At 42.8% G+C, this 11,457-nt stretch overlaps 1 protein-coding gene across 4 annotated transcripts in view; it reads left to right on the top strand.

Annotated features, from left to right (window-relative positions):
* LOC120022141 (N-acetylneuraminate 9-O-acetyltransferase-like) overlaps window positions 1-8,654 on the top strand; it is a 39,803-nt gene extending 31,149 nt beyond the window's left edge. For 3 of the 4 annotated variants that reach the window (XM_038965998.1, XM_038965996.1, XM_038965997.1), the window contains exons 7-20: window positions 399-443; window positions 548-671; window positions 772-986; window positions 1,654-1,820; window positions 2,236-2,494; window positions 2,716-2,805; window positions 2,940-3,059; window positions 3,897-4,053; window positions 4,658-4,737; window positions 4,967-5,068; window positions 5,614-5,754; window positions 6,141-6,218; window positions 6,885-6,977; window positions 7,111-8,654. In XM_038965998.1, coding sequence (XP_038821926.1) covers window positions 399-443; window positions 548-671; window positions 772-986; window positions 1,654-1,820; window positions 2,236-2,494; window positions 2,716-2,805; window positions 2,940-3,059; window positions 3,897-4,053; window positions 4,658-4,737; window positions 4,967-5,068; window positions 5,614-5,754; window positions 6,141-6,218; window positions 6,885-6,977; window positions 7,111-7,386 — 1,947 coding nt within the window. In that variant the 3' untranslated portion in view covers window positions 7,387-8,654. Of the gene's footprint in view, window positions 1-63; window positions 146-398; window positions 444-547; window positions 672-771; window positions 987-1,653; window positions 1,821-2,235; window positions 2,495-2,715; window positions 2,806-2,939; window positions 3,060-3,896; window positions 4,054-4,657; window positions 4,738-4,966; window positions 5,069-5,613; window positions 5,755-6,140; window positions 6,219-6,884; window positions 6,978-7,110 lie in introns of those variants that run through there. The other variant, XM_038965999.1, reaches the window with a different exon arrangement.
* The last annotated feature ends 2,803 nt before the right edge of the window (window positions 8,655-11,457 follow it).

The raw sequence follows: 11,457 nt of genomic DNA on the forward strand, positions 1-11,457 counted from the left end.
GTTTGTTTTCTAGTGAATACACCCCTGGGTTTGTCAGGAGCAGATCAGAGTTCAGTCAAAAGATAAAACATTTCTAATCTGGATCACATCTTTGTTTACTCAACTTCTGTCCTCAAGTGAAAGTGTATACTGTACAAGTGTGATGGTACTGAACCTGTGATTTTTAACATTGCATTTTTTGCTTGACTGTATGCAATATGTAAGACTATATAGGTATATTTAAGTGCTACTGTATAAATACTGATGTTTGATTGAAATTGAGCCCTTAGAAGAGCATTCGGCTATTTCGGTTTCCCATAAATAGAAGATACAGAGCAATAGTTTTCTGCCATATAAGGTCATTCAAAGATAACAGTGCTCGCTGCAAGATTTAATAGGATTTCTTGACTGTGTTGTAGGATCCTTCTATAAAACCAGATGTCGTCATCATCGGAGCTGCCACTGTGAGTGAAGGATGCTCGTCTTCCACTCTGTATACCACTGATTATCACATATCAGCCTGCATAGTTCAGATTCATTTCATCATTGAAATCTATCTTTCCCAAAGTGGTCCATCAAGTTGCATGGGGGCAGCAGCGAGGCGCTGCAGCAGTACAGGGCCAACCTCACAGCCATCTCCTTGCCTCTGGAACAGCTGGCTGAGGATGGGGAGGTCTACTGGGTCTTACAGGGTTAGTGCTTTACTGTTCATTCACTTGTCAGTCAGAGAGAAATTATGATAAGTGCTTTGAAAGTGAGGAATTGATATTGATTAAGCATCTCTCTCTCCAGACCCTGTCCATGAGGAGGGTCTGAGTGACAACAGGAAGATGATCACTAACGAGCAGCTGGAGCTATACAACAAGGTGGTGCTCAGCACTCTGAACAGCAACAAGAAGAACTCCAAGGCCAGAGTCAGGTTCCTGGGTGCCTCGCGCCAGGCTGCCATGGAAACCATCACCCAATCAGCTGACGGCCTGCACCTTCCCGAGAGCACCCGGAACGTGGTAGGTGTTTAGGTGCTGACTGGCCTGGCACCTCTTCCTGCATCTGTGGGATTCAAATAACAGCTGGCTTAAGGCTAAAATGAAAACAGAAATAAAAGATGTATGGTTTGAACCAGCTTTATGCTGAAAATAATCAGGCTCTATGACTCTCCAAACCAGCACCGTGTCAAATAACACTGTCCATCCCTTATAACTTTCATTCCTCATTTGACAGCCTCCATGTGCACCTATATTTTCCCTAGTTAGTATACTTAACAAAAATATAAATGCAACATGCAACAATAAAAAATAAAAAAATATTTTACTGAGTTACAGTTCATATAAGGAAATCAGCCAATTGAAATAAATTCATTAGGCCCTAATCTTTGGATTTCACATGACTGGGCAGGGGTGCAGACATGGATGGGCTTTAGAGGGCACTGGCAGCCAGGCCCAGCCAATCAGAGTGAGTTTTCCCCACAAAAGGGCTTTATTACAAAAATACTCCTCAGCACCCCTTCTCAGATGATCCCGTGGGTGAAGCCAGATGTGAAGGTCCTGGGCTAGCGTGGTTACACGTGGTCTGTGGTGGTGAGGCCGGTTGGACGTATTGTCAAATTCTCTAAAACAACAGAGGCAGCTTATAGTAGAGTCTAGTGCTCTATAATGCCCCTCTACCCTCCACCAGGCTGCCATGGTGCTGATGAACGCTGTGTGCAACAAGGTCCTGCGGCCCATCGACGGCTCCTGCTGCCAGTCCATGCCGGCCTCCAGCCTCCTCCAGAAACTGATGGCCTGCGTCTTCCTGGGCTCAGCCCTGGTCTTCCTGGTGCTCCATGCTCTGGGCCACAACAGGTACGCTGGTGGGAGGAGCTATAAGAGGATGGGCTCATTGTAATGGTTTAAATGGAACAGAGTCAAACGTGTTTTCCATATGTTTGACGTGCTTGATATGTTCCATTCATTCCATTCCAACCTTTACAATGAGCCTGTCCTCCTATAGTTCCTCCCACCACCTTCCTCTGAGGTACACACTCCCCTGTGGCTCAGTCAGTTAGAGTGTAGCGCTAGCAACACCAGGTGGTTGGTTCGATTCCCACTGGGGCCACATACTGATGCATGCACCTGGACTATTTTGTGTGTTCAGAGCTCACTTGTAAAAGAGACCTGGATCTCAATGTGACTTCATTATATACATAAAGTTTCACTGTACTGTAAGTCGCTTCGAATAAAAGCATTTTGCTAAGTGTCATGTAAATACATTTAACAGGCGCTGGAAGTCCCGGCCCACGCCCCCCGACGTGGAGAGCGGCGAAGAGAAAAAGCCGGCCGCGGCAGCGTCTCCGCTCCAACACAAGGCTCTGTTCCAGGCCCTGTGTAAGATGGGCCTCATCATGGTCTACTTTTACCTGTGTGACCGGGCCGACGTCTTTATGAAGGAGCAGAAGTTCTACACCCACTCCACCTTCTTCATCCCCCTCATCTATATGTTTGTCCTGGGGATCTTCTACAGCGAGAACAGCAAGGAGGTGAGAGGGTTTGGGATAGAAAGTTTAAGGGAGTTCGGTTGAAAGTGGTGTTTTTGGGAGAGTAGGTTGTTTTTGGTTGGTGTAAGCATAGGCCAACATGAATTCAGAGATCTTTCTGTTTTAAAGGATTTAAAGTTGTTGTTGTTGACAGCTAAGTTCAATTGTCCATGTCTGATCTGAGAGAAGGCTCTATCTCAGGGATTTTTCTATTTCCCACGCAGACCAAGCTGCTGAACAGAGAGCAGACTGACGAGTGGAAGGGCTGGATGCAGCTGGTCATCCTCATCTACCACATATCTGGAGCCAGCGTTGTGAGTTTCACCATTCATTGTCTTTGATTTATTGCTTTGAATATAAACTAAATGAATCATATTATAATTGCATGTTTTACTGCTATGTGTGACAAGTGAAGGGATGTGGGTTTTAAATCAACCTTCCTTCCCAGTTCATCCCTGTGTACATGCATGTCCGTGTCCTGGTGGCAGCCTACCTCTTCCAGACAGGATACGGACACTTCTCCTTCTTCTGGCTCAAAGGGGACTTTGGATTATACAGAGTGTGCCAGGTAACCATAGGAAATAATTGGGTTTTATTAGAGTTAATAAGTAGTGGTTCCAGCTGCTATACCTATTCTAAGGGACAAAACTGAACATCAAATGAACAAGTGTTGACATGTAGTGCCATAGAACAATTCACTTTGAATCAAATACCGAAACATGGATATTTAGCCTCAACTGTATTGATCACATCTTTATAAGGAAACCCTTGATAAGAAAGATTCCTTCTGGCCAAAGCTTACCTCACACAGGTAGACTGTTGGCTGTCATTTCAGCTGCTTGATGCGATTGATTGTTAGCTTTAGTTGGCTAGCACGCAAAGGAGAAGTAGCTAGCTTTCATAGCTACATCCCAAAGATTTGTTTAGCATAGCAACCATTGCAAGTAGAATGAACTACTGACCCATTTGGTTAGCAACTACAGAATCTTAGAACTAACGACTGGCTTTTGCTCAGACTATTTTGTAAGGAAGGATTAAATACAACTAATTTACTCAGTATAATGTTTTTAATAAGAACTGTTGCAACCATTTTATTAAAGCAATAAGGCCCTCGGACCCGTGACTTATCGAGAATAACTCACTCCTAGTTTCCCGTCCCTTGGCTTCAAACAAGAAATGCATTTAGAAGTTATTCACACGATAATTCCTGGGTTCTCATGCCTTATTGCTTAAATGTAACCACTTCCTGTGTCTGTCCACTCTGGGGTGAAGTTTCCTCTAGGTACAGATCTAGGATAATCCTCCCTTCCCCAATCCTAACTTCAACAATTAGTGGGGAAAATGCTAAACTGACCCAAGGTCAGCGTTTAGGAGCAACTTCACCCTACTCCTGTCTCTCCACAAGGTCCTGTTCCGTCTCAACTTCCTGGTGGTGGTGCTGTGTCTAGTGATGGACCGGCCGTACCAGTTCTACTACTTTGTGCCCCTGGTCACCTTCTGGTTCGTCGTCATCTACGCCACCATGGCCATGTGGCCCCAGATACTGCAGAAGAAAGCCAACGGTCAGTATGGGTCAGCCATTGTACTGGACAAGTAGCAGTAATGATGGTAGTATTGATAATGATAATAAATAGGGTTTCAAAGGTAAATATCATGAGCAGTTGTAGTGTAAGTAGTCAGTTGAAGTAGTAAATCAGATGGCCTGCCCTCCACAATCACCCGACCTCAACCCAATTGAGATGGTTTGGGATGAGTTGGACCGCAGAGTGAAGAAAAAGCAGCCAACAAGTGCTCTGTGTATGTGGGAACTCCTTCAAGACTGTTGGAAAAGCATTCCAGGTGAAGCTGGTTGAGAGAATGCAAAGCTGTCATCAAGGCAAAGGGTGGCTACTTTTAAGAATATAAAATATATTTTTGGGGTTACTACATGATTCCATATGTGTTATTTCCTAGTTTTGATGTCTTCACTATTATTATATAATGTAGGAAATAGTAAAAGTAAAGACAAACCTTTAAATGAGTAGGTGTCCAAACTTTTGACTGCTACTGTATATATACACAGCACATTTGTCTCTGTTTCCCTTCTAAAATAAACAAAAATAATAGTGTTGATTTGTGAAGTAACACTGTCCAGCACATTGAGTTTAGTCATTTGTCTTTTTACAGGTAGTGGGATGTGGCACGTTGGGATTCTCGTGAAGCTGCTTGGGCTACTCCTGTTCATCTGCTTCTTTGCTTATTCACAGGCGAGTTCATCATCTGGTTTATTCACTCATTTAGAGATATTCTATTAATATTTCAAATTATATTAAAAAAAATAACTGCTATAGGTCATTTCATAAAGCGTCTCAGAGTAGGAGTGGTGTACTTGATCAGGTCTCCCCCTGCCCATGTAATCTAATTCAGATTTAATCTAAAAGTCAAAACTGATCCTAAATCAGCAGATGTTTAACTAACTTACTCTCTCTTTTCCAGGGGTTATTTGAGAACGTTTTCTCAGTATGGCCCATCTCCAAGCTCTTTGAGCTGAATGGAAGCATTCATGAGTGGTGGTTTAGGTGGAAGCTGGATCGATTTGTAAGTAAACATTTGAACGTGTTGCGACACTCTTTGGCTGTGTTTAGACAGGCGGCCCAATTCTGTTTTCTTTTTCTCTCACTAATTGGTATTTTGACCAATCAGATCAGCTCTGAAAAAGATGTGAAAAGATTTGACATGATTGGTCAACTGACCAATTAGTGAAAAAAAAGATCAGAATTGGGCTGCCTGTCTAAACGCAGCCTTTGAGCTGCTCTATTGTATTATATTTTCATGTTAAGGTATCAAAATATCACAGCTCTCTTTAGTGAGTTGTGCCAAAAACCTCTCGACTAGATGAATCTGTTGGTCGATGTTTAATGTTGAAGCTCGTTCTATGGGTTGGACAGTAGACTAAGTGGTCCTGTGGCTCAGTTAGTAGAGCAGGGCACTTGCAATGTCAATACTTTGTGGGTTCGATTCCCACTGGGGCCACCCCTACAAAAATGTATGCACGCAGCACTGAATTGTTTTGCATAAAAGCATCTGCTAAATGTTGTTTATTATATTAGTAACTGAATGTGTGTTTTGACTTTGTCTTTCAGGCCATTATCCACGGCATGCTGTTTGCCTTTGTCTACCTGGTACTACAGAAGTGCCAGGGTCTCTCCGAGGAGAAAGGAGAGCCTCTCTTCTCCACCAGGATCTCCAACATTCTACTCCTCATCTCTGTGTTCTCATTCATGGTAAAAGAGAACAACTTTTGGTGTATTTAACCATTCTTAAAGAAATAATACACTCAAACTATCTTTTAGAATTTTGTTTATTAGTCCACTGTTAATACAATCCCTAAATCATTGTGAATGTCAGCAGTACATTTTTCAAGATGGAACACTTTCAGTAAAGAGCGGAAACTGATTTAAATTAAATGTAAAAAATGATGCGTTTTGTGTAAATGGAGTGTAGTATTCCTTTAAACCAGTCAGGTGAGTATATCGATCACCTATTCTCATAAAGTTACCCTCATTAACATTCAAATAAATCTCAGATGGAAGATATCTCTTAGCTGATTTACGTTGTGCTCCTTGAACACCACTCCTTTCCTAACCACTCCATGTTTCATCTGTTCCAGACCTACTCCATATGGGCCAGCAGCTGTAAAAACAAGACAGAGTGCAACGAGCTGCATCCCTACATCTCAGGACTCCAGGTAAATACAGTACGAGGTCAGACCTTGCTTACCATTGGTCTCAGACAAAGCAATGCTCACAGTAGTTTTGCCATACACTGATTACATTTTCGTTATTTGTCAAGTAGTTAGCCCTTAGCTAAGGAGTTGGTGAACATCTTTTAACACTCTATGCACCTTCTACAAAACATATTGTAATTGACTCAGACATAGATTTCACCAATGTTGACATTGCCAAAGCGCTGTTAAACAATAACTAGAGAAAGCATCACCTTTGGGTAGACTAACCTTTAGGTAGGCTAAATAATGGCACCTGTGGCCTAGAGGGTTTTGTTGAAACTAGCATTTATCTTCCATAAGTATCCCCTCTTAGGCTATGATATACCTAACCCAAAATAACAAGGGAGGGAGTTGCCTTCTATAATAACAGGATGGGTGTACTCTACTGTAGCCCAGCCGAAGAAGAATTAACGTGTCATGGGCTACACTTCATCTTTAGATATATAAAAACGGTAATGTCCACTCACTGTTTTGCTGCTCCCAAATGAAACAGAGCTTACGTTCCCTTGTTTCTACATATTGGATCATAATTTGTTCCAGCCCCCGTTAGCATTGGGATGCTAGCCCCCCCCACCCGATACAGTTGGTCCATGTGCTGATTGGCTGGAATGTTTTTCTTCCTCTCAGATCCTAGCCTTCATCTTAATCAGGAACATTCCCGGTTACTCCCGCTCTTTATACAGCTCATTCTTCGCATGGTTCGGGAAGATCTCCTTAGAGGTAAGATGGACTCCGCTGGCAGGGATGCTGAATTTCTGTATGATACTTGTGAATTTGGTTTATTGCATTGACGTCATGTCATGTTCTGTACCCAAACACCCTCACCCTCTCCCACTCTCTCTCCGTCTCCCAGCTGTTCATCTGCCAGTACCACATCTGGCTGGCGGCGGACACCAAGGGCATCCTGGTGCTGATCCCAGGCAACCCCTCGCTCAACATCATCATCAGCACCTTCATCTTTGTGTGCGTGGCCCACGAGATCTCCGTGATCACCAACGACCTGGCCCAGGTGGTCATCCCCAAGGACGGGGGCGCCCTGCTCAGGAGGTTGCTGGCCGCCGGGGTCTTCACCCTGAGCCTACTGCTGGTGTCCAGGAGCGCTGAAGGGAACCAGGAAGGAGGCCACTGAGGGGGGGGGGGGGCTGGTACCACAGTGGGGGAGAGGTAGATTGATTTCTAGACTGAGACTGACTGACTTGTTAGTCTTCCATGCCACCAGGGTCGTATTCATTTGGCACCAAGCGGAATAAAAGGGTCTGAAAGTTTGAGGGACGTCCTGTTTCATTCCATACGTCGTGCCTCAATGAATACGACGGGTGAACAGAAAGGTCAAGTTGAGGACAAGGATATATCTCTGCTGTCTGTCTCTTGACTGCTCTGAGTACTGGGGTGAAATCGATACATTGAAGAGGACGAAGTCCCAACGTGGGCCCACACCCCACGGACCAGCACGGAATAAGGTTCTGACTCCTTTACTATAGACGTTTACAATAGAAGAAGGTTGAGACGGAGGTCAGGGGTGGTGGTGGGTTCAATGATGTGTGCATTTTAAACTAGCTTAAAGGTTCTCATGCTTGCTGTGTGGTCCGTGCAGCATTTGCCCCACCCTTCTGAGCCAAACCATTCCCACCTCCCTCTCCCTGTTCTCTCTCTCGCTCCATTCCTCTAGGTTAATCACACTCACAGCTGTTGGTCTAAAGCAGCTCAATCTGGGATGGACATTTCACTGAAAGCCGCGCGAGCGCTCGCTCTCTCTGATGGTGGTAACAGTGAAGAGTGGGTAGAAAAACAACGGATTTGTTGTGCTTCCCAAATGGCACCCTATTCCCTACACTACTAGTGTGGCATTTAGGATGGAAAGAAACTTGCTGAGAGGTCATGGTCACCTAGCTCTGAAATCTGTTTTATGTACAGTATTAAATTATTTAAATTAAGCTTATATTTTACAGGGTTTTAGTTTTTCATTTTAATATTCAGAGCCCATGACTACTTTTTGTGAATGAAGTATTGCATGGGTATTTTTAGTTTTTATCACCACCTGAAAGACCAGCCAGGCCAGACAGAAGATGCACTTATGAATTTTTATCGCAGAATGTTGTTGCATTCTGGGTCTGACACAACCACTTGTCTGTGTTCGTGCACGTTTGCGTGTGCGTAGTTTGTTGTTTCACCAACTTATCCTGGTATGTTGTATGGAGAGGTGTAGGATGTTCTTTCTGTGTTGCTCGTTAGTCCTTCTCTTAAACCAGGCTTTTCAGAGCTACAATAGAACAGGCACTGCTTTGTACATACAGATAACTGACAAAATAAAGGAAACACTTGAGTTAGTGAGGGACAGCGTTTTCCATCAACAAAACACCAAATGATGGAATTGCTCGTGGAAGAATGGTGTCACATCCCTCCAATAGAGTTCCAGACACTTGTAGAATCTATGCCAAGGTGCATTGAAGCTGTTCTGGTGGCTCATTGTGGCCCAACACCCTATTAAAACACTACGTTGGTGTTTCCTTTATTTTTGTCAGTTACCTGCATCTACTGTACCATGGTAGAACTTCTGACAAAGCCTACTTTCATGTGCATCAGTAGTTACCACTGGAGCCAGGCCACTGCTAATGGATGAGTGAACAGATGGATAAATTCTGCACCTGACTGAATGCCTTTAACTCGCTACTGTTTTCTCTTGTCAGTTGCCATACGGCTTCAGTGCCACGTTTGCATTGAAATCTGACGTGTCGTGATCCTTGATGAGGTATTTAAAAGAAGTTGAGTGAATGGAAAGTGTTGGTGTAGAATAAAAAGCAGTACTTCATGTTGAGCCTGTCATGTACCTACAGATGGACAATATACACAGCAGCATACCACCCTGCATACCACTGCTGGCTTGCTTCTGAAGCTAAGCAGGGTTGGTCCTGATCAGTCCCTGGATGGGAGACCAGATGCTGCTGGAAGTGGTGTTGGAGGGCCAGTAGGAGGCACGCTTTCCTCTGGTCTAAACAAAGATCCCAATACCCCAGGGCAGTGATTGGGGACACTGCTCTGTGTAGGGTGCCGTCTTTCGGATGGGACGTTAAACGGGTGTCCTGACTCTCTGAGGTCATTAAAGATCCCATGGCACTTGTCGTAAGAGTAGGGGTGTGAACCCCGGTGTCCTGGCTAAATTCCCAATCTGGCCCTCAACCATCACGGTCACCTAATAATCCCCAGTTTACAATTGGCTCATTCATCCCCCTCCTCTCCCCTGTAACTATTCCCCAGGTCGTTGCTGCAAATGAGAACGTGTTCTCAGTCAACTTACCTGGTAAAATAACGGATAAATAAAAATACACCAACAGTAAAGCCTTCTTTCAGACAACACATCTTTGCGTGTATTTTCAAATTCTGCTATGTTAGCTAAGTTTATACACAGGAATGTTAGGTTTCTTTGAAACCTTGGAGGTACTGTAGCCTAAACACAACAGCCCAAATTGTACAGATTTAAGGAAACAATGAATCGCTTCATATCCAGTTGTTGAATCGTTTTGATACAATTTTGAGCCATTGGTTATAGTGGCCATTATTCGACACCCCTTAAATGTGTAAATCAACTGCTTAAAGCTTGATGTTAAGGCAACGCTGCAAATATTGTAAGTGTACATTAAGACTGCAAATTTGTGAATTTTTCTTTTTTTTCTTTCAAATTTTATCTGTAAATGTTCTGTGCCATGGAAGGTTAATGGACTTGGGTTGTACACTGTTGATTTACTTTAGGTTCATCTAGCTTCTCAATCAAATGAAATCAATACCATAGATTGGTCTGACGGGTCTTGGCACTAGGGGTTATTCAGAAGACTATAGTGCATCCCAAAGGGCACCCTATTCCCTATGTAATACACTACTTTTGATCAGGGTCTATAGGGGCATACGCTATGTCACCTATTTGCTTGTAAACTCAAAACATGACTCATTTTGATGAATTGATTTATTGATGAAGGATGTTGGTAAAAGGATCTGACTAAATGTATGGCAATTATACAGAATTCTGTTCAGTGTCAACCTGTTTTTCCACCTGAGAAACATTTTGATACAGATTTTTTTTTTCTATTTTGATTTACAGTATTTTGATTTTCTGTATGTTATTCACTATTGGAGATGTATCTTTTTTAATTGGTTTTGGTTCAAATTGAAAGAAGCAACAACTAGGTTTACATTTTTATTAATTTGTGACATCTTAATGTGAGTTGTACCCATTTTATTTATAGATACTTTTTATTTGTATTCTACATTGTCAATAATACAAACCTTCCTAAAAATCTTGTCTGACTTCCTTGTCTTAACAGTGAGGGCCAGTTTCCCGGACACAGATTAAGCCTCGTCCTGGACTGAAATGTATGCTCAATGGAGATTTTCCATTGTGTTTCTTATCTCTGCATTAACACTATCAAAGTTGCCCTCAGGTGAACACCAGCAAGAAAGTGTATGTGAGGCAGACTAAAAATGTCATGGCGACGGACAATGGTGGCTGAGCTAGAAGAGACGTGTCCAAAGCTCTGGCCAAAGACTCCAGTGGTAGAAGATCTTTGCTGTTTTATGTCCCACCAAGGATGAGCGGGATTAAGGAAGTAACTAATGCAACAACCTGGAGAGATTCAAAACTTAGAATTTTTCAATTTACATTATTCTACAAAATTCTTGCAACCAATAGAATGAGAGATATTGAGATGGAGATCTTCCCAGCTCTGCAGGTTTTGCTGTGAGGAGGCAGGCATTAGATCATTTAGTTTGGTACTGTCCAGCTGTAGCTCGTTTTTGGTTACAGGTCCAGGAATGGCAGAAGAATTGCAACATTTACCTAGAACTAACGCTGCAGATAGCATTACTGGGTGATTTGAAAAGTCATAGTCAATCGATCAATAATCATTTTAGCCAAACATTTTCTTTTAATTTAGCATCTTTTAAAGCTATGAGAATATAAAGGTTCAGTACTTTTGTGAAGCATCACAGCACAGTTGAAAAAATATGGCAAGTAGAAATGCAAAAAGGATGGTGTTAAGAGCTAGATGGGAGGGACTAATAAGATAACCAATGTAAAACATACAGGGTCTGTAAAATGTATATAGGTTCAGAAATGTTGTGAAATAGCAGTTACAAATAGAAACCAAACAGGATGGACATCAGAAATAGAGGAAGGCCAGGACTAAAAACAAACTAAATATAATTTCTG

Source organism: Salvelinus namaycush, chromosome 27, assembly GCF_016432855.1.
Source record: "Salvelinus namaycush isolate Seneca chromosome 27, SaNama_1.0, whole genome shotgun sequence".
Classification (NCBI taxonomy): Eukaryota; Metazoa; Chordata; class Actinopteri; order Salmoniformes; family Salmonidae; genus Salvelinus; species Salvelinus namaycush.